Source organism: Rhinatrema bivittatum, chromosome 17 (assembly GCF_901001135.1).
Source record: "Rhinatrema bivittatum chromosome 17, aRhiBiv1.1, whole genome shotgun sequence".
Classification (NCBI taxonomy): domain Eukaryota; kingdom Metazoa; phylum Chordata; class Amphibia; order Gymnophiona; family Rhinatrematidae; genus Rhinatrema; species Rhinatrema bivittatum.
Genome location: NC_042631.1, coordinates 21,081,302 through 21,105,030, shown reverse-complemented (window position 1 = coordinate 21,105,030; position 23,729 = coordinate 21,081,302). Strand labels below are relative to the sequence as shown.

Sequence of the window (23,729 nt, the reverse complement as noted above, 5' to 3'; positions counted from 1 at the left end):
GTATTATTGGCCCAATGGTCAGGAAACTCTTAACCTGTATATAAAGGACTTAAATGTTGACTGAAATTTTACACATTTATACTGAATATTTTCATATTTCATACATGAATATTTCAAAAATAGCTAAATTATTATAAGTAGTTTTTTTGCAACTGACAAATATAAGGCCTGAGAAAGTTTCCTTTTTTAATTTTGGGGTCCAGCAATTTCCTCTTGCTCCTCTGGACTTTCAGCTCAATCAGAACAAGGAATGGGATCCTTCATTCGCAATTATTTATTTATTTAAAAGTATTTATATACCGTTTTTCAAAACAGGGTATCTTGTCAAAACGGTTTACAAAATAAAAAGAAAATAAAAAGTAGATAAAAACTTAAAATAATATTAAAATACAAAAACTGGTATATACCTTAAAAGGTAATAATGTTAACAAAAAACTAACTAATGATGGAGCTGGGCCAAGGTTCATATTGTAGTCATGAAGGGTAAAGGGTGGGGGGGGGGGGGGGGGTTTGAAATGAGAAAAATGAGATAGACTTATGGAGGCCGGGAAGGATACTAGGTAGTGGGGTGTTGTTGATTTGATTGTGATGGGATGTTGAATGTTGTTTGAAATAGATATGTTTTTAATGATTTTTTGAATTGTTGAGAATTGGATAGTAGACGAAGTGGATTGGGTAAAGAGGGGCCTGCTACTGAGAATCCCCTATCTGGGGATTTTTCTCCCAGACACAGTCCTTGGTGGAGGAAAAACCACAAGGCCTCCCTTCCGGAAGTCTGCAATCCTGAGCCCTAATTCCAGCCGCTTGAGAGATGACTGGGACTCCCATGCTGCCTAGGCAGCAATCCCGACTCTGGCCAGCCTGGGGAATGGAAAATCTGACCCAGAGGTTGGACTGGACCCCATCTCACAGCCTTCTAAGTATCCACTTGCTTTCATTAGAAATTTATTTCTATTCTATTTAATTATAATAATGTCAAGGGCGGCTGGCCCAATGGCTCTGGTCCCTGGTTCGGCTGGTATTGCTGTGGAAGCAGTGTTCACAACTCCATGAAGGAGAATGTAATGGTCATTGCTTAAGGGTAACACCTAGTGGACAGATTCAGGGCCCATGACTGAAGGATTCCAGAAGGAGCCCGAGTGCATGACCCCTGGCCCAGGACCATCACTACACAGATTGGACTAAACAAACTGGAGGCAGATGTAAAATGGAAGGGAAAAATCATGGCATTTGTGAATGAAAGCTCTTGGGACCAGATCCCAGCCTTAGGTCCAATTGAGTTGGAAGTACCATAAGAACAGGAGAAAACTGCTGTGTCAACAAAAGTTATGTCAAGGCAATGCAGTTAGTGTAGAAGGAATTATTATTATTATTAATGTACTTAGTGCATAACACTCAATGAGAATATATTCCTGCCCCAAAGATCTTTGTGATGTAAGTTTGACCTTGGGGAAGTTAAGAAGCTTGACCTTGGGGAGGTTAAGTGACTTGGTAAACTGGGTCTGAGATTTTAAAGTTGTACCACTCTGCCAGCAGGATTTTTAACAGTACATATTTTCAGCTCCTGATCACATGTTTGCATTCTGTGCTTACCAGCTCATGAATCTCAGTACAAAAGACAGAATGGACACCAATGATAAAGGGAGTTGGTGAGCTCAGGACTTCAAGTAGCTGCGCAGGAAGAATTGGAATGTAAGGGTAACTGGGAACAGAATTAAAAAAAATTAACAAAATTAATGGGTCGGCATATTTATTTTCTTATCTTATTGACCTGGATTTTTTTTTTTTATGTTACCAAATAATAAAATCTAAAATGCTTGAGTATTTTTAGAAACAACTGTCCTATGATTCCACTCAGGCATTCAACACATAGTAATATTAAACAAAAATAAGCATATATAAAACATCCAATCACAGAGTTTTGTAAATTACTGTATTTAAAGAGCTCCCCTGAGTATTGGAAAGGCTAGAATTAGTATAATAGCAACCAAAGAGCATCGCTAAACAGTTTGAGGGATGCAGCACTTATCCAAGGATCTTTTACAAATTGTCTTCAAATCACCATTCTTTATAGTTGTTAGGTGTCTGCTTCTTGTGGAACATTTTCAGATGCTTATTTTGGTCCTGAGGCAACAGAGGGTAAAGTGACTTGCCCAAGGTCACAAGGGGCAACAATGGGATTTGAATCCTGGTTTCCCTGGTTCATAGTCTGCTGCTCTAACCACTAGGCTACTCCTCCAACCCAGTACTTTAAAAATACGCACAGCAAATAGTGAGACTCACCACAATCAATTAAAAATGGTACCGCTCAGTCCTCACTTTTCACATTCTTTATTTATACAGACATTCAATCTGACATATCACATCGGTTTACATTCAGGTACTGTAGGTATTTCCCTATCCCCAGAGGGCTTACAGTCTAAGTTTGTACCTGAGGCAATGGAGGGTAAAGTGACTTGCCCAAGGTCACAAGGAGCGACAGTGGGACTTGAACCCTGGTACTTGAAGCAACTTCCTCAAATTCCCCCAAACCTCCTGGGACCAGCAATGTTTGGAACAGTGTCACAATTTATTTCACTTGAGATGAAGTCTAATTGGTTAATGCACTGCATGATGTCATCTGTGACAGCATAGTCGACATGGACCAATCAGATCCAGTCAAAGAGGAAATGTCCAATTTTCTTACTAGAATGGCTGCCCAAAGGAAGCTGGAGGACTGTAGGGTAACTACTTACAGAAGTTAAAAATGAACAGCAGAAACATTTTTAATGGCTAGAGAATGAATTTTGCTGTGTATTATCTCTACATGACAATACTGCTCAGTACATGGCATGTGCATCCTACTTTAACATATATTTCATCTGAATATTTGAAATTAATCTTTCTGACTTTTGGAAACCTAGCTGCCTCTGTCCACAAGCCTAGTGGTCTCAATGTTGCCTTTGTGGATGTAGTTTCAAATGACTGCAAATTTCAGCAATTCACAATTAGCTAGAAGCAGCTTCTAGAAAGCAAATACTTGAAATTCATAGGTAAACTTCTAGGCTTTAAGCACAAGCAGTACACTTTTCAATCCCATAAAATCTCACTGTATTCCTGAAAAATAATAGCACAAATATCTGATGGCGAACATTTAACATCATGCAATACTATGAAGGAATCAATGTGTAATAAACATATATATATCACTTAATTTACAATATACAAAAAGATTTTTATTCAGTATCAAAATAATAATTTACAATAGCCACTGGTGTTATCTATAAACTAGGTTTACACTAGTTTTTATACAACTAACAGTATATAGAATCAGCAGAATACAGCGTTACAAACATTATAAAAACATTAAGCCACTCACCAATCTCATTCAACTACCTAAACTCATTTACTACAAATAACATCCATTCAATCCATTGTTAAAATATATTCCATATAACAAGTATCCAAAACTCCAGTTTTATCAAATAGTAGCATATTCAAATATCTACTGGCAATGGGACAGTTTCAATTGTATTGTGGATGTCACCATTTTTTTTTTATTTTTGATTTCTAATGTGAAAACTTGAACATAGTGACATTTTTGGATAAACATCAGGAAATATTTTTTCATGGAGCTGGTGATGGATGCCTGGAATGCCCTTCTTAAGGAGGTGGTGAAGACAAAAACAGTCAAAGAATTCAAAGTGGCATGGGATAAACACTGTGGATCCCTAAAGGCGTGAGGATGGAAATAAAGAAAAGAGTGCATGGGGGCAATTTGCTGGTGCGGCAGTTACTACCCTTAACCAATAAGCCTTGATGCTTTTGACGCAACTGCAACATCGCTCTCCGCATTGACGGTGGGGGAGGGGGGGAGGTGCAGGAAGAGGAATTGGATTCAGATGACAACCAACACGGGCCTTGACTTTAACAGTGTGGGGTAGCGTTATGCAGACTTAAGGGAAAAAGCACAGGACTACTTTTACGGCCAAGTCCATAAGCAAAGCACCTCAAGCAGCACTGTCTGAATTTTCAAGAAGGAACATCTCCTAGTAAAAATGTTGCTAGCAGTAAATGTTTTATGGGTTATCATAAGGCTTGGGGATAACCACACGGAGAAACAAAAATAATCTGTATGGCGTGGAAGATATTACATAAGAAGCTTGCTGGGCAGACTGGATGGACCATTTGGTCCTTTTCTGCAGTCACTACAATGTTACTATGAAAATTAGCCCCAAACTGTATATAAAATATATAATGTATTAAAACTTAACTAGCTCATTTTCTTTTGTAACAGAAAGTTTAAGTACAGCAGGAGAAAGGTGCAACATGAGCTCACCTGTACTTGAGAGGATAAATTAAGGATTCCAGTGCTCTGCAAGCATCACTCAGACGCTGGAAACTTGCTGAATGAAAGAGAACTTTGCTTTCTGTCAAAACTGCGCAGAACAGGCTTAGTACGTTTTGGATTCCTATAACAGAAAGGAAAATTTTGAGCATTTACAAGATGCATCTTCTTCCACAATATATTACTGAAAAAGAATAAAATTACAAGAAAAGAACAAAGTTAAAATACAAGAGAAATGTATGGGGCAGAAAAAACATTAATGCCATATTGAGAGGGCAATTTTCAAAAGCTATTTACCCAGGTTCATCAGCTATCTGCACTTGGTGGGGGATGAATAATGTGCCTGCTTTTAAACAGGGGAAAAGAAGGCAGGCTTGGGCTGGAGTTAGGAAGTTGGTAACACACGTGGCTTTGCATTTTCTAAGCTGGGCATGTTATTTTTCATAGAGAAAGCAGGTGCAAATCTCTATGGGGACTTTATCCCAAGAAAGTTTCAAAGGGAACATTTTTTCCTTTGGGAATTAGTGCAAAGTCCACGGGGAAAATTACCTGTGGACTTTGCACCTATACATAACTTGCTTTTGGGGGGTTTTTTCCCCCCCAATGGATCAGCTTTTCCCATTTTCTCACCCTAAACTGGCAATACTTCTGAGGAAGTGTAGTGGAAATTTGTATTGCTATTTGCTTTCCTGTACTTGTAACATAAGGCAAGGCTGACTGACCCTTGCTTCTCCTCCTAGAGCCCAATAAGGTACAGGTCACCATTATTTGGAGTTGTATAATTTGACTGCAACTTTATTAGATAACCTGACAGGGAGTATCTGATTGGGTACGTGAGACTTGCTTTTCTCCATTCCCATCCCATGGCCTTCTCCAATCTTTCTTTTGAATAGGGGGGATGCCATTTGAGAATGATATTCTGTTGCCCTCGTCATGACTGGCAGAGACAAAGGTCCTGACTGTAAAACCCATTTCTTACATGGGGCCAGCTAAGCAATTTAACACGGACCAGTGCACCAACCAGGGCCTGATAGCATGATTTTTTTGGGATCCTCTGCAATATCTAGCCCCCAATGTGTTCCCCATTACCTCATAATATACGTGACATTGAAAGTATATTTTTCTAACTAATGACATAAGAACATAAAAACATAAGATATGTCACACTGGGTCAGACCAAGGGTCCATCAAGACCAGTATCCTGTTTCCAAAAGTGGCCAATCCAAGTCACAACTACCTGGCAAACACCCAAACATTAAATAAATCTCAAGCTACTATTGCTTTTTAATTAATAGTAATTTATGGATGTTTCCTCTAGGAACTTATCCAAGCCTTTTTTAAACCCAGTTACATTAACTGCTATAACCACATCCTCTGGCAATGAATTCCAGAGTTTAACTATGTGCTAAGTGAAAAATAATTTTCTTTGATTTGTTTTAAATGAGCTACTTGCTGACTTCATGGAGTGCCCCCTGGTCCTTCTATTATCTGAGAGAGTAAATAACCAATTTACATTAACTTGTTCAACTTCTATCATGATTTTGTAGACCTCTATCATATCTCCCCCCCCCCCCCCCCCCCCCCGTCATCTCTTCTCCAAACTGAACATCCCTTAACTTCCTTAGCCTTATCGTGCTCAATACATCTGCTGTAACTAGAAATATGCATGAAACTGGTATTGCACATCAATAAGAGGAAGGGTTGGTCAGGAAGCAGCTACCGAGTTGGGTTGGCAGAAGCAAAGGAGAAAGCTGGATATGACTCTCTCCCTTTAAATCTTGCTGACCAATCCTGAAATACATTTGGGCCAGACTCGGGTAACCCTTCCACCACGGAGCTGTGCAGTGTGCCAGGACCAGTCTGAAAGTGCCTGTGTGGCCGTGCAGGTCAGGTCCTCACATAGCAGTGGGGATAAAGAAATCCCTCATCTCCCCCCCCCCCCCCAGAGACCCAGTTGAGAGTAGGACAATAGGCCCACTGGGACGCCATTCGCCTTTCCTCCTTACATTGGCGAGTCAGGACACCAGGGAAAGGGAGGTGGTGTCAGGAGGCCCCATCCCATTACTGATGGCGCCCATGCATGAGGTGAGGGCAGACACCACTGACCATTTCTCGGGATAAGGAGAAAACTTGAATTTCAGTGCTAACAGCTCGGCAGCTTTCATAAATATCAAATTCACTAGAAATTTGTATTTTAAAGACAAACAAAAGGCCAGCAATTTATTTTTGTTAACTACTGCAGAAATGTTGGTTTAAGCGGAAGAATGTACTGGAAGTAAAACAATTCTGCCAATCTCAGGTTGTTTTTTCCTGCTCTGCAGTATGCATTAAGGAATGCTCTATGTAAACAAGAAACTATAATTAGAAATAAAGTCAGTGAAGCATGAAATTTCCCCTAAGTATAATTTGTAACATATTTTCCAAAAGGTTGAAATACAAGCGGTCCCTGCCAAGCATTCTAGTAAAATCTTATTGGGAAAAAATCCAAAACATTTGCTCATTTCTGCTCACATGACACAAAGGTGCTTCACGGGATCATTTCGTATACAAGAGGTTAATAAATTAATTAGTTCCATTGGTCTTACTTGCACACACAGCATCTTCAGGCATAATCTGTTAAACATCTCTTAACTATGTTTTAAGTGCAGTATATGAAGGCGCTTAAGGAAGGATCATTACACAATAGTGAACAGTTTTGCAAGTTAAATGAATATTTCTATACCTGCTAGAATTTAAGAACACAAGACTTGCCAGACTGGGTCAGACCAAGGGTGTGCAGCAGTGGCCAAACCAGGTCACAAGTTCCTTTTAGAAAGAAGTTTAAAATCAATGGGCCGTGCGCTCTGAGCGTCCACACAACGTGCATCGATGGCCCCTGGTGCTTCTTTGACACTGGCGGTTCTGGTTACTTGCGGAATGACGCCGCTTTTTCTTCGATGTCAGTCGGTGAGCACTGCTCGACCCAGAGGTCCTGGCCTGCGCCGAAGGGGGGAGCTTTTGAGGAGCTCCAGCTCAACTCTTTTTCCGGTGAGGCAGCAGGTCAGGAGGAGGAGCTACTGCGGTTTCTAAGAGACTGAAGCAGCTCCTCCATTTCGTAAGCTCTGGAGCGTTGCGTATGTGGGGACATGCGGCCGCAGCTGTAGCCACTGGCCTGGTTGTGCGCCAGTCCCAAGCAATGATAAAGTTTGTGTCCATCTGTAATGGACATTACCTTGTTGCAAGTACAATTTTTGAACCCAGTTACTGTGGCCTTCTTTTTGCTAGACATCTTGAGGAGGCAAATACCTGTAAGTTTCCTTCCTTTAATTTTTTTTTTTTTTGTAGCACTTAAAAGCGATGCTGGAGGTGCTGCCAAGGCAGTGAGGCAACTGTGAAATAAGAAAATTAGAAACCTTGAAGAAAATAAAGTTCAAGGAATGAAAGAAAAATGAGGATAGACTGAGTGGAAAAGTAGCCTAGTGGTTAGAGCAGCAAGCTATGGACCAATGAAACCAAGGTTTAAATCCTCGTGACCCTGGGCAAGTCACTTTTCCCTCCTTTGCCTCAGGTACAAACTTAGATTATGAACCCTCTGGAAATAGGAAAATACCTACAGTACCTGAATATATAATCTGCTTTGAAGTGGCTGAAAGTATTTAAAAAATCTAAATAAAAAGATTTGAAACAGTTGAAATCTGATTGTCTTAGTCAGACTTCCAGCACTATATAGTTCATTAATTAAGTCTTGATTATTAGGCATTATTAAAGCAGAATGGAATTCATGTATTGCGAGAAGCCTGTCAGTGAGTAATGCAATACTTAGAAGATAAAAACAAGCAGACATGTGGAAATTAATACCATGCAGGAAATAATGTTTAAACTCTTAATTGTAAATAAATTAGATACACAGATTCTCTCTGAAGTGGACCCTTGGCTTTTATAGAATCTGAAACATGTCCATAGTTTTAACTTTGAGGTTTTATCAAAATTGGGATGATTAATTAAAAGACATACAAGAGCGTGCAAATGGGTATAGCAAAAGCCCCATTACTGGGCATGCATAGCGGATTGTCCATGCTGGTTAATTGAATATTTCAATGACTATAAAGAAACCAAACGTGGAAGTAATTAAATATGCAAATATAAAACTACCACAATGTTAACACACAGTGTAAATCGAGACCTTCCTAACTGAGCTCTTAGCCAAATATTTTCTGGCAATATTAAGCTCATTAAGTTGTGATCATCAATCTCTAAAACAGAGCCTTCATCTGCAATTACCTAGGGGCTTTTCTCCATTTTACAAGCCCACCTCTCATCAAGCCCGGCTATCAAAGCCAAAGGGTACACCAGTCTGGCCAGTAGATGCCTCCACCGCATTCCCAGTCCCAGCTGGCCTAAGCAGCAAAAACCAGGGCCAGGATTCTAACCCAGGTCAGCACACCAGCCTGATCTGTCTCCTTTATTACAAATAAATGGCCTCAGAGGAGTTCAGATGCTAGTTTCCTTCCATTGAAAGTCTCAGTCATATTTACAACCTTGAACTTTTTATTAGTCTTCAAAAACCCAAGTATGTATCCGATGCTAAACAGTCACAGTCCAAACAGACAATACATAACAAACAATAAACAGACATTCCAGTGCTGATAAATAAAGATTACTTTTTTACAGACAGACATGCATCCTGTTGAATACCATACATAAAATGGAAATTTTAGGATACGCTTCCTGATGTTAACTGTTTTCAAGGATTTAAAGGATATGTAGCTTTACTAAAATATCCTAGAGAAGTACTAATCTGTCTGCTTCCTGTTGTTTTACAAGTTGAAGAAACTGATGTAGCAAACCGTCAGACAAAGCAAATGCAAAACATGGTACTTCATAAATCAATATCTTCTGGCAAAATTTGTTGTCCTAAGCTAAAAATTTCAACAGCATAAAATCTGTGTATGTGTGTTTAAAACAGATTGGTTTCATTATGTCACATGTTAAGAGGCCATTTTTTAAATCTATTTTCTGCTTCTGCGATTAGGCCCTAACAGCCAATGCCACTGAGAATAAGTAAGAATCTGGTCCCTGACTGAGGATGCACTCTAGAGAGGTCATGGTTAGGCTTCAATGGCCACAGACTGAAGAGGAGGAGCCATGAAGAATCTGTGACTGGGCTTCCGTGGAAAGCTGGGGGGCAGGAATGAGCTTCCGTGGCCATTTTCACGAAGAGCGAGTGAGGGTGGACCAGGGAAGAGCTGGGTGCACAGCTGGAAGGCTAGCAGTCTCTGAGCTCTGGCACCGTGACACTGGAGGAAGAGGTGTCATAGTAACTGCAGCCCAACACCATTAATACAAGAGGTGGGAAGGAACATATTTCTCTGCTGCCAAATGCATAAAGACCTTAAAACCCGTAAACATTCACTGGATCAGAGAGGAGGAAGGGAGACAGAGAGGCAAAGCACTAATTCTGAAATATTTTATTTGTTTGGTGTTTTGTGCTATACAGACCAAATCTTTGGGGAAAATGAGCCAATATTATAAAAGTGACATATGATGAATTTAACCAGCCAGAACATTTCTCTGTTAACGCTAACAACAAATATTAATCTTTGATATGTGAAAGATGAAAACTAAATAAATTCTTATTATGTTCATTCTATTTCCAGACAGTGCAGCCTGCCAACTATTCAAATTACTTTCAGGCCGTTTGGCATATCTCTCTTCAGAGATGAACAAATCAGTGGCCATCCTACAACAGCAGATGTTAACACTTTCAAACTGTTCATTAAAAACCATTCTGGCCAAGAAAAACAAATAGAAGTAATCTCTTTCTATACCAGTTCTTACTATCATCATTAATTCAGTTTGTTTCTTGCCATAGTTTTTCCTCTCGCTTTACTTCAAATGCTGTAACGTTGCATATCATTCAGCACGAAAGTACCCCGTCAGTCCGGGAAAGTGGACAATTCTTTCCTGCGCAAACCTGCTTATTTGAGGAACATTAAGAACACTGGCATGACTGGGAAATGTGAAACGATGCCCACTAACTGGGCTGAGGATTTCCTTTATTTCCCCCGCTCTCCTTTTTCATACTCTGCTCACGCAGATGTCATATTTTACAGATATTTTAAAAATCAGATAAATGAATGCGATCAGAGGTCGACTTTAAAAGAGCTGCTCGCGCAAAGATGGCCATGTACGCGCGTAGGTGGGCCGCATGCAACACAGATTTTGAAAAAAGCAACTGAGTACGCGTGGATATACCGATGCGCGGGCCATAGATCAACACTGACACGTGTAACTCCACAGTTTAAAACAGGAGATTGCGGTGCCCGTCAGCTTGCTAGCCGCGTAACTTTATGCCTGAGGAGGAGCAACTCTGTAGATCTCGAGTTTTAGGGCTTATAGGACAGGGCGAGGAGTCTGGGTCAACTGGGGCACGTGCAGGACGAAGAACCAGAGAGGGTTTGAAGACCGCAATATTAACTGGGCAAACTGGTGGACTAACTGGAAAACCTAGGATGCCCCTCGCTTACATAGCGTGTGAAAGCCAGCAAAGTCCTATGGAAGATGTGTGAAGTACATTTATGCGAGTAATCTCTTAAAATTAGGTGCATATTTATGCGCGGGAGGTATATTTTAAAACATATGCGCACAAGTGTGCACACAATTTGAAATTGTAGCATGCATTGATACACGCGTGTCTGGGCTTGTGTGCGCTCATTTTAAAATCAGTCTGATGGTATATTACTAACATACAACTGTATATTCTGTTAAAATATGTCTTTGCATCTAATAGGCTAATTTACAGACACCTGCAGAATTCTGCAAATGCTGAATATCTTGATATCTTGAAGCCGGATATCTGTACTTGGGTGAAAAAAAAAAATCAAGCTGAATGATTTCCTTTATTAACTTTTTATTTATGTATTCCTCAGCATATATAGCCACAGAAATCCATGCCATTTATCCTCCAATTGTATTTTAGGAGTGCAAGAGAGTTATTTTTAAATTATAAAACTATTTTAGTAAATACCTAACAAAACTGTGATGTAGCCTCATCGTTCAAACTTAGAATTAGAACTGAATTAAAATGAGAAGCTGAGTTTCTTGCCTGATGGAGCTACTGATCAAGGCAGATTGTAAAATCTGTATATTGGGTCCTGAGAGGGAACAGGGATACTCTGTACAACGTGGGCCCCTCTGCTCTCATACACATGTAATCAAAGGACTGGACCTCAAAGGAAGTTTCTTTCCAGTCCTCTGTTGCCTAGGGAATTCAAAGTACCATATGAGACATAAATTGTTTAGGACAGAGATAGACACACAAAAATTGTTTAGGACAGAGATTAGCACACAAAAATGCACCATGTTGAAATTTGGCTAGCAAAGTTCACGGTCCCTTCAATTTACTCTGCATGAAAAAGAGTAGGCAAATCCCTCCCCCCCCCCCCAGCCTAGCAAAATCCCAAACCCTATATACAGTATCGGGTCAATTTTAAATGGCCCTGGGTATCTCGCCGCACATAAAGATATATGCTGTTTTATAAAGTGTACACGTAGGTTATAAAATACTCTTCACACATACATGTCTGCAACTCTGCCCACATATCTTATGCACGCTCAGAGAGAGAGCCTCTTTTCTTTTCGGGAGGTGGGTTGGAGTTAGAGGGCTGGTGTTACAGACACATTCAGAGGTATCCTTTGTAAAATTGACATCATTAAAGAATTTTACTCCTTATAAGTGATGAAAAGGAGCTGATTTGTACATTGCACGCCCTTCCCGGTTATTTAAATTTTGCGTAGCTCCCGCGCAGCCCACTTACACGAGTATGTGGCCATTTTTGTGCACGCAAGGCTTTAAAAATCTACCTCTATGTTACTTAACCAAACTTCTATGAGTTCCCTATTCACAGCAGTATTCTGCCATAGACAAGAGAAAGCATCTCTTATCAAATAGTGACCAAGGCAGCAGCTTTATGGCTTTCATAAAGTGTCTGAAGAATGTTCAGCTAAGTTGTTTTGGTCTCCAGTTCTGTAGAAGTGGATTAAGTCATGCCATATGAAATAATATTAATAGCTATGGTTTGTTTGCCCAGGGCACTGAAAGCAAGGTGTTCATTATTAACTAATAATGTACACTGAGAAATCACATGGCAACTATTTGAAAGTCCAAGTACTTTGTAAACTCTGTTTATATTCAAAAATATGTTAATACTTCACAACAAAATCAACCATTACTAAAGAGACTAATAAAATATGTATGATGGACATTAGAAAAATTTCAAAATAGCATATATATGATATGATAAAAGGATGGAAAACTGATACTTTTAGTCTGTATTGCAATAGCTATATTATACTGAAACAGTGAATTGATCTCTGAATCAATAAGGGAGATCATCTGTATTAAACAGGTAAAAAAGAAAATTACATTTCAAAAGCTGAATAGATCAAAAACCATAATGAAAATAATTTCTATTTCAGAAGGAAAATTGCTACAAAAATTGATATTTCCTTATAGCTGTGTAGATCACAATGAATGTACCTTCTCACAGAAGAACAAGAACTGAAGTCACATTATAGTCCTTGAAAGACTGAATATTTCATGTTCTCCTAATCTGCATTCCATACCCAAACGGCATAACGAAGTGTTAGAAATATCTGGTTCTTACTGGTTGCAGTACTTATTTATTTCTTTAAACTGACAGCACACACAATCCAAAGTATTTGACAGGTTACAATCATCAAACACACATAATAAAATGATTACACAAAGGCTGCTAAAACCAAAGAATAAAAACATGACAAACTACCAGAAAACATAACTGCCTGTTCCTTGCTATACTGCAATAAAAATGTATCATAAAACATTAATAAAATTACTACTGATAAATCACACAGAACCACTCTCTCTATTCGCACAATAGCATCATGGCTCACTACCAAAAGCTAGCTTTAAAAACCGTGCTTTTACCTTTTTCCTAAATGATAAACAATTCTCAGTCTCTCTCAGCTTATCTGGAAGTTCATTACAACATGAAGGACATGTGACAAAGATGATTCTTTCCCATGTTTCCTCTAACCTTGCACAAAGAGCCAAAGGTATCTCTAGAAGTTTATGACGAACACTAGGGATGTGTATTTGTTTTGAACGAATGCACAATCCGCAACATATAGGTCCCTATTCGTTGCATTCGTGGGTTCCCGAAACGTATGGTGAACCCCCACGAATGCAACGTATCATTAACGAATAAAACCCCCACCCTCCCTAACCCCCCCAAGACTTGCCAAAAGTCCCTGGTGGTCCAGTGGGGGTCCTGGAGCGATCTCCTGCACTCGGGCCATCAGCTGCCGGTATTCAAAATGGCGCCAATAGCCTTTGCCCTTACTATGTCACAGGGGCTACCGGTGCCATTGGTCGGCCCCTGTCACATGGTAGGAGCAATGGACGGCCGGCGCCTTATGAATACCGAATCGTTCGAATCTGTCCCTTCTGCATATCCCTAACGAACACATCTTAATGCTCTAAGTGGTTTATAGATCTTTAAAAGCAAGGCCATGCATATAATCTTAAATCGTATTTGCCAAAAACCAGGTAGCCAATGAAGAGAACATAATACAGGTGTAATATGATCAAATTACAGGGAGCCAGTAAGCTGTATTATGATCAAATTTCAGCTGTAATATGATCAAATTTCAGGGAGCCAGTAAGTAGCTGCGGCATACTGTATTGCTTGAGGACTCAAGATAGTCAAAAGCAAGCCAACATACAGGGAATTGCAATAATCAAGATTAGGCAGGACTAACGCCTGTAAGACAGATAGAAAATCATCAAACACTAGGTAAGGTTTCAGTCTGCGCAGTACTTGCAATTTATAAAAAGCACACTGTCTAACAGCCTTACCTTGTAATTGCAAAGATATACACATTCATCAAAATGAGATGAAGTTGAAAAATCTTCCACTGGAAATCTACTCAAGATCATTCTCTCAGTTTTCCCAGCATTCAGCATTAACTTGCTTGCAGTTAACCAAGATTTAATGGCTTGCAGAAACACAAAAACCATTGATAAGGCATTGTTCACTGCAGATGAGATTGGGTCAAAAAAAAAAAATCATCGGTGTACAATCCGTAGCCTATGCCTAAACTGGCTAGTAGACTACAGAATGGACACAGGTGGACATTAAAAAATAGGGCCAACAGGACACAGCCCTGAGGGCAAACAGGACACAGCATTGCACTACGGTCTCACTTGCTGTACTCAGTCCAGGAAGAAAGATGTAAACCTTTTGAGTATAATGCCTGAAATTCCAAATTCCTTCAGCTGACCAACAAACTAGATGATTAACAGTGTCAAAGGCAACGAGATATCCAATAATACAAGAATAAATTTGGAAGACCTTTCAAAATCATGTCTAAAATAATCTAGATTCATGAGTGGCAAAATGTCTGTGTCCTGGTCTAAGACTGAATGATACTGATCTAAGATGTTATTTGTTTCAAGAAACTCCTGAAACTTTAATACAGCACATTCAATTACCTTGGTTAAAAAAGATAAAGAAGAAATTGGACGATAACTCACAGGGTCATTAGGGTCCATTTTGGGATTTTTCAAAATTGAACAAATAATGGCTCTCCAGTTGCTCCTGTAAATAACCATCCTCCAAAGATGTATTAACAATTCTGGTGACTGAAAAACCTACTTCTGCAGATATAAACTTTAATACAGCTGTGGGGCAGGAATTGAGAACACAATAGGAGTTAATCAATGAAGCAATAATTTCAGTAATCCCAGTACTTGACAATGTGTCAAATTTATCCCAAACACCATGAAACAAAGAGTGCTGGTGCAAGGGTATTTGGCGCCCTAGGTGAAACCTACAGCCTTGCCGCCCACCCCGACCTACCACACACAATAAAAAATTATTTATGTACAAAAACAGACTTTAATGAAAAAGGACATTCTGAGGTAAAAATAGCTCTTGTATCATATATATTAGATTTGCATGCACTATTGTGGTACAAAAAAAGAACGCTTGGAACCAGTGTGGTATTAGGCCTGTTTCAACAAATGTTGGGTGTGGGCTTGGCCCTCAGAAAACCACGAGCAACCTGTATTACAATTATAATAAACTTCCCATATCAAAACAACATTAGCTGCCATCACTCAAACAGTAACAACCCTACCTATGAAAAGGCAATATTGCAAATATTATACAATGCCCTAAAACACCAATACGTCTCCTATTAGGAAAATAGAACAAGCCGGGCTGCTATAGATCCCTACACAGGAAGTAGGCACTAGCAGAATACCTCACACCTCAGTCACACACGCAAAACACAGACCCTCACCAAATACAGAATAGAGAAATCTTACAGGTAATTTGCTGCTGGCTGCACGCATACATCATTTTGAAGGTCAAGCCCTTTAAATAGCAGCAATAATGAAAATTAAGTCTGGTATTGCTTGTTACTTATTGCTTTGGCTAATAGTGGGAGGCAACTCTACCAGGTACTCATTATCCAAAAATGTTTTTCCTAAAATTACTGTTTAAACAGTTACCAAGGATTATAAACACAATGGCACTTTTTGTTTCGTGACATGAGACACTGACCCTAGTGGTGCAGTCTAGGTGCCCTTTTATATGAGGTCTGTGTATGCAAAGCACACGTCTGTGTTACTGTACATATCGCATTGCTTTTGAATGCAATAAGAACACAAGGCTTGCCATACTGAAGCCCAGTATCCTGTTTCCAACAGTGGCCAAGCCAGGTCACAAGTACCTGGCAGAATCCCAAGGGGTAGACAGATTCCAAGCCTATTATCCCAAGAATAAGCAGTGGGGTTCTACAACTCTTCCTTAATAATGGTTAATAGACTTTTCTTCCAGAAACTTGTCCAAACCTTTTTTAAATGCAGCTATACCAATAGAGGCATTATGATATTCTCTGTTTCATTCTCCATTCCTTTCCTAATAATCCCTAGCATTCTATTTGCTTTCTTGGCTGCTGTTGCACACTGAGCAGAAGATTTCAATGGATTATCAACGATGACACCTAGATCCTTTTCCTGAACGGTGACTCCTAATGAGGAACCTTGTATTTTGTAGCTATAATTTGGGTTACTCTTCCCTAATTGCATCACTTTGCACTTATTTATTTATTTATTTAACATTTTTTATATACCGCAGTTCTAGTAACAATTTTACTAATCACTTCGGTTTACAAGTAACTTTGGGATGACATAACATATGAGTGTCTTACAGATAACAGGAAGTAAGAACTGGGATTTAGTTAGGATAAATATAATAACATTGAACAGGATAAGATATAACATTTTGAACAATGAATCTAACATATATAGCGCTTTGTCTACATTAAATTTCATTTTCCATTTGCATGCCCAGTCTACCAGTTTTGCAATGTCCTCTTGCAATTTCTCACAATCCTCTTGTGATTTGACAACTTTGAATAATTTTGTGTCATCAGCAAATTTGATCACCTCACTGGTTTTTCCCATTTCCAGGTCATTTATAAATATATGAAAAAGCATCAGTAGCATGGGATCTTCTTGGTGTTTGGGTACTTGCCAGGTTCTTGTGGCCTGGTTTGGCCTCTGTTGGAAACAGGATGTTGGGCTTGATGGACCCTTGGTCTGACCCAGCATGGCAATTTCTTATGTTCTTATGGTCCCCTGGGGTACTCCACTATTTACCCTTTTCTATTGGGGAAAATTTACCATTTAGCCCTACTCTCTGTTTTCTAGCTTTTAACCAATTCTCAATCCACAACAGGACACTGCCACCTATCCCATGACTTTCTAATTTCCTAATAAATCTCTCATGAGGGACTTTGCCAAATGCTTTTTGGAACTCCAGATACACTATATCAACTGGCTCACGTCCCTTGCCTAAATCCATGTTGGCTTTGTCCCATTAAACTATAATCTATATGTTCAGCTATTTTGTTCTTTATGATTGTGCCAGGCAAAATGGTAGAAACTGACATTAGACTCTCTGGTCTTTAATTTCCTGGATCACCCCTTGATCCCTTTTTAAAAATTGGCATTACAATGGCAACCCTTCAGTCTTCAGGTACCATAAATGATGTTATTGATAGTTTACAAATTTCCAATAGCAGGTCTACAATTTCATTTCTCAGTTATTTCAGCACTTTGGGATGTATACAATCTGGTCCAGGTGATTTGCTACTTTTTAGTTTGTCAATTTGCCCTAGTACATCTTCCAGGTTCACTGAGATTTGTTTCAGTTCCTCGGAATCATCACCTTTGAATATCTTTTCAGGCATGGGTATCTCTCTTACATCTTTATCAGTGAATACTGAAGCAAAGAATTAATTTAGTCTCTCTGTTATGGCTTTATCATCCTTAAGTGATCCTTTTACCCCTTGATCATCTAGGCTTTTTACCTCGAATGTACCTGAAAAAGTTTTTATTATGAGGTTTTGCTTCCACGGCAAGCTTCTTTTCAAATTCTCTCTTTTCCTTTCTTATCAATGCTTTGCATCTGACTTGCCAGTGCTTATGCTGGTGTTTGAAAAATTAAATTGAGCAGGTTCAAGAAAGTTTGACTGTAGACAAAAGCAGAACAGTGTTATTCAATTTTAGGTTAATTAGGCATTGCCTTGTAAGATCGGGCAATCTCTTTTTCCATGAACAAATTCTCCTACTTTCATATCACCGCCAATGGAATTCATGAAATGATAGCATGAAATTCCTTATGCTATCATTGCTGTTATAAAGAGACTGAGGTCTCACTAGTGCCATTAGGATTATCAGAAGACTACAATGCAGCTTGCTATCATATTGCTTAAAGATATTTTTTTTGGAGTTAGTCCTTCTAATGACAACACTCAATTTGAACAAATTCAATTTCATTTGAGGCCCATTATCACATTAGCGTATAAATTGCATACATATATTTATTTATTTAGATTTATATTCCGCTTTTTGCACCTTTTTCAGCACTTCAAATTAATCATTTGGCATTACATCATAGATGTCTGGTATATTTTATTATATGTTGTTTGTGAGGCATCATTCCTTATGATTTAAGATCTCAAGTCAACTACTAAAGCATCGCATACGGCTAAGAATGTAGCACCAGATCTATTAATAAAGATAACCTATAGATGTGTGGCACCTTTCTTCCTGTTTTTTTCTCCCGTGCCTTTCTAAATTATTGTGCAGCGTTATTTCACAAAAATTTAGAAAGGTACTGGAGAGAAAATAGGAAAAAAAAATTCTGGTGCCACACATCACCTATTGCTGAAAAGAATGAACGACAATATTTCTTAAACAAGTGATTAAACGTTTAAAAAAAAAATTCTCAGCCTACAGTACAGACGTGCTTTATTTAGTCCAGAAAACACTATGCCATAGCCAATTTTTCATGCTGAAAATAGCTGAATGTCTATAGATTAAATGGCCAAAAGTGTAGGCCCCCATGGTGCTATTCCTCAGATTAATGGGAGCTTTAAAAGCCTTTCCTGGAGCATGCCATTATTTTTAGGTAACCTGGCTTTTTTTTTTTTTTTTTTTTTTACTAAGAGCTCTGTCTTTTTACCTGCTAAGAGATTCAATCTCAATATTATTCCAGCTAAAAAGAACTGGACAGGAGTCATCAATTCTGCTGTTAGCACATTTTATACTTTTTTTTTTGCTTCAATTCTGAATGCTAAATTACACAATTTTATTGTTTAGAATTTTAGCCAAGCCTGTGGAAACTTCATCTGAAAGCCACAGAATCACAAGATTTTCCCTAAGCCTTTTATGCAGAAACCAGTTCTAGTTTCCAGAAAGTTTACGTGCAATAGGAAAGAAATTCTGCTTTAAAAATGTCCTTGTATTATCCTCTCATTTTAGTGGTGTTGCAGCTATTGTTACACATTTTTTTTTCTGCCCTATTTTAACATTGTAGTCTGGTTCCCATTCCCTCCCCTGGGAGTCAGTCTAAACAATTCAGTCTATGGTACTGATACACAGACATAAGGGAAAAAGCCCAGGACTGCAAAGTCCATAAGCAGTGCATGTCAAGCAGCACTGTCTGAGTTTTCAAGAAAGCTCATCACCCAGTAAAAAATATTGCTAGCTGAAATTTTAATGGGTTATCATAAAGCTTGGGATAATGGCACGGAGCGGCAGTTACTACTCTTGAGAGAAACATGGGGGTAAACCTGCACGGCATGGCAGATACTACCATAAGAAGCTTGCTGGGCAGACTGGATGGACCTTTTGGTCTTTTTCTGCCATCATTACTATGTTACTATGAAAATGTCGTCCTGTATAAACCACAGAAGACTATGTGACAACCAATGTAACAATTTTCACTTTACAGGGGGTTATTCGTACATCAGGACATTGCAAATCTCCATTTGCCAGGCTTTCCCACTCTTGACCTGGCTGGTTGTCTGAGAAATGATCTCTTTAACTCATCAGGCCAGTGCGATAAGGTGAGCTCGGCTGTGTGCGCATGTTAACACACAGTTACATGCACAGCTTTGCTCCTGATTTAACAAGGGGTTTGGCACACAACAAATATGTGCACAAATGTTGAGTAAACGCGTGCACAAACTAGTGCTCTTCCACACAAATCCCATGTTGATTAAGGCATTATCTACGATTCCCCAATGCAGAGAGGTGTATAGGATTACCTCAATTTTTCTTAATGCTGGTATTTAACACCTGCTTAGAGTCTATGGGGCTGAACTTGGAGTTCATAGTGCAGGGGGTTCTGTATTTTGCACAAATCATGTTTTCTGCATATAAATCATACCATATGCGCAGAAAACATACTTTGTACACAAATCATGTTTCCAGTGCAGGTGAAATCATGTTTAATGTGCACATTTTTGGGGCAGTGTGCTTTTTTTTTTTTAAACTTCCAATGCATTAGCGTAATGTTAGCTTACTGCATCAGGAGTTAACTTTTTTAAAGCATGTCAGTAAAGAAAATGTGTGTTGATGTTTATTGCACATTTTTTACTCATGTTTTATTACTTTATCCTCCACATAATGGGTTATACAACTCAATGTCAAGTTCATTTGGGGCTACAAGCTTCATATGATGATTCTTAGATGCAATGCCAATTGCTTTTGAAGCCTGCAAAATTATTTTGGATGCCCTTATTTTCTTTGCACATCAGTTCTATTGGGATTACTACTTCAGAGAAGAGCGATTTAATTTAGGTCTGGCATGCGGCTCTTGAACACAGATTATTTTCTTTTAAAAGCATCATAGCACTGCGAGATTTAAACTACTATTCCATGCTAGATAGAGACCAAAAGTCCACAATTATACAACAAAAAAACAAACAGATGATATTCAGCATGGTGGCTCCAATACTAGCACAGTTGTAATGAACACACCCAAAAAATATTCATATTTATTCTACGCATATTATAAATTAAATGCTATACACAAGAATGAAAAACAATCTTGAGATTAATCTTTTATTTCTTCTACTACGGTGGAAACATTTATTTTAATTTTTCTTAATCCAATTTGATGAGATTTTAAAAAACATTAGAACTTTCTAAAGAAACGCTGATTGGACACTAATGGAAAGGAAACTCTGACTCATGATCAGGAATCTGATTATTATCGACAAGGGAAGATATTCAGCTTCAATGCAACCTCCTACCATCCGGATGGCAGAAAAAGCTGCAAATTGTCCTGGTGCAATAAAATTCCTCCTACTGCAATATCCAGCCTTGGAAGATAACAGAACTCTGCATGATGCATATACGGCTGCGCAGAGATCTACAATAATATTTTATAACCCGCGTGTATCGTGTGTGAGCATATGTGTATCCCCCAACATACACACAAATGTGTGCTTATGCACGAATCCATGCAGTGCATTGAACACCCACACTTTCCTTCTAATTTTAAAAATATATGTGTGCATATTTTGTGCACAAAAATAAAGTAGGACTTATTTGCATAATACCTGGTTTATGCTTGTATGTCAGTATATTTTAAAACATGTGCATGTAATTGAAATGACCAGTTTTCCAACTGCATCACCAGTTCTCCCAGTCCATCTCCAGCTCATCAAGGCCATTCTTGTTCTTCAGCCTGAACTCCCCCTCAAGTTCACCCAGATCTCCCACCCAGCCAATGGTACACCATAAACAAGTCTGATTCTCAATTATGCAAGATAATTAGCAGGTGTCAAATTATGCGAGTAGGTTGCAAATGTGCACATCTAAGTCTCTTTTAAAATAGCAACTTAAAAGCATAACTGTTGGCCCCACTCCAGAATGTGCCTAGACCATCCCTTTTTTCACAGAGTTATCTGTGTGCAAAACGTAAAGTATGCACATACTTTTGAGGTTTATAAAATACTGATTATGCGAGGACAAGATTCTTATGTGTATACATGCTAATTTTTACATGCATAACTCTTTGAAAATTCACTCCTTAGGTTTCTCTCTCAGGGATATAATAAGCCTAATCAAGACCAATTATATCCCAGAAATATTCATAGACAGGAATGACAACTTTCAAACCGGTGTGTGGGCGTACATGTGTGCGCATGCGTCGGCCCGCACCCAGCGATGTGGATATTTTATAACTTGCGTGCAAATTCTGCTTCTACTGCATAAATTTTAAAAGGGGCACATGCCCACGTCATTCCCAGTTTACCAGTTCGCCCAATTAACAGATAGATCCTCCAACTCCTCCTGGTTTGATAGCCTATACGCCCCCCCCACCCCAGAGGTTACCCCAGATCTTTTAAAATCCTCAGAAATGGCTCAATCCTTTTATTTATTTATTTACTTGCTTGCTTACAAGTCTATCCATAGCAGAAGTAAAGTTACATGGCAGGGGACCTATGTGTGCTCCGTGGACAGGCCCCAAATCGCCCATGCCCTGCCCCCGCCCCTTTTTGGAAATTCTGGAGATGTGTGCACCATGGTATTTACGGGTGTATATGGGCACGTTTTAAATTCGGTCAGCATTAAGATTTTTTTGCGCATCCCCTAACTGATGCGTGCGCTGGACTTTTAAAATTCACCTTTAAGAAAGAAGCTATAGTAATCCTTATTGGATATTTGTAGTTTCCCTTTTGAATCTACTAAATGGAGTGAATTGCTCAGGCATAGAGTGGGATAACACCTCTGTTTTGCATTAACGTAAGTGGATAATTTCATTCAGATTACATGTTTGGTTGGTGCACTAATTTATATAAAACATTTTTTTGAAACCAGGACTCATGTTTATACTATTAAAACCAAAATGAACTGATTCATTAGGCGTCAGTTGTATATGGGGTACATAGGTTTCTTTATATATAGTATATATTATAAATTAATTATTGTGGATTGATAAAGTTTTATGGAATGACCTTCCCCAGGAGCTTTTATAATTTTACAAATTATAAACTTTTTCGCAAAAACCTAAAAGCTCATTTGTTCCAGTTTACATTCTCACAATTTTGCCTGGGTAATTTCTGTCCTCTGATATCTATATTTATTTATATTTTAACTGCCTGTTGTTGTTAGTCTTTTTACTATTTTAAATATTATGTAAATGATGTAATCCGCTTAGCATGTGTTGTCCAATATAAGTGAAATATCAAAACTGTTAAATAAATGTTATATTTAAGTGATGTTGGTGTTCTTTTGTTATCAGTCTTAGAACTATTTTGAACAGGCAGAATATAAATTAACGACAACTATTATATCAGTATTTAGGATACAAGTGCTATGTCAAACGTGTAAACTTAACCTTTACAGGACTTCCTTAGAAAAGTGAAATGGCCCACAGCATATCTACCAACCCACTTTGACTGCAGTATATGAGTGGTGAAGGGCAGTAAGCAGAAATCTAATCTAATTTCAGTTTGGGTCATGTCTTTCTATGGGAAAAACTATATTTATTTGATTTATATTCTGACTTTCAGTCATTTCAAAGCAGATTACCTTCAGATACTTTACTAATGCATGAAATACATCTGATCTGGGCTTCCAAGATGGTATTTCTAAACAATGTCCATGCCTGATGTAAGCTCTTAACGTTTGTAGGTGCTCCTTTCATTTTTTTTCCTAACCATTTTCCTTATTTTAATCATAGTCACCCTTTGAAAGTTAAATGCTGTTGCAGTAGATTTCTTAATAATTGGAGTTAGGGCACTGTTACCTCGCACAACAAATCCTGTGTTCCACTAAGGACTAGACCTAAAATAGTCTCCCCTCTTGTTGGTTCTAAATAAGCAGACAAATTATTAAAACCTGTGTTCTGTCGTAACCCATGGGTTATGAAGGAATCAGAGGCAGCACAAGCTATATTGAATCCCTGAAGCAGGCAGATTCCTGCCAAAATACAGCTGTGTGAGGTGATGGGATGTGATGAATCCTTTCATTTTGGATCGTATGGATCTTATATATGTTACCCTTTCTTCC

The 23,729-nt window shown here is 38.7% G+C and overlaps 1 protein-coding gene across 6 annotated transcripts in view; it reads right to left on the bottom strand.

Moving 5' to 3' along the window:
• The window catches only part of SBF2 (SET binding factor 2), a 469,097-nt gene that overhangs the window by 210,106 nt on the left and 235,262 nt on the right, over positions 1-23,729 (bottom strand). For all 6 annotated transcript variants that reach the window (XR_003853250.1, XR_003853249.1, XR_003853248.1 and 3 more), the window contains 2 exons: positions 4,319-4,451; positions 1,594-1,702 (listed from right to left, as the gene is read on the bottom strand). Coding sequence is in view for 3 of the 6 variants with exons in the window: in XM_029582714.1 (XP_029438574.1) it covers positions 1,594-1,702; positions 4,319-4,451 (242 nt within the window). In the remaining 3 variants the exon portion in view is untranslated. The remainder of the gene's footprint in view (positions 1-1,593; positions 1,703-4,318; positions 4,452-23,729) is intronic.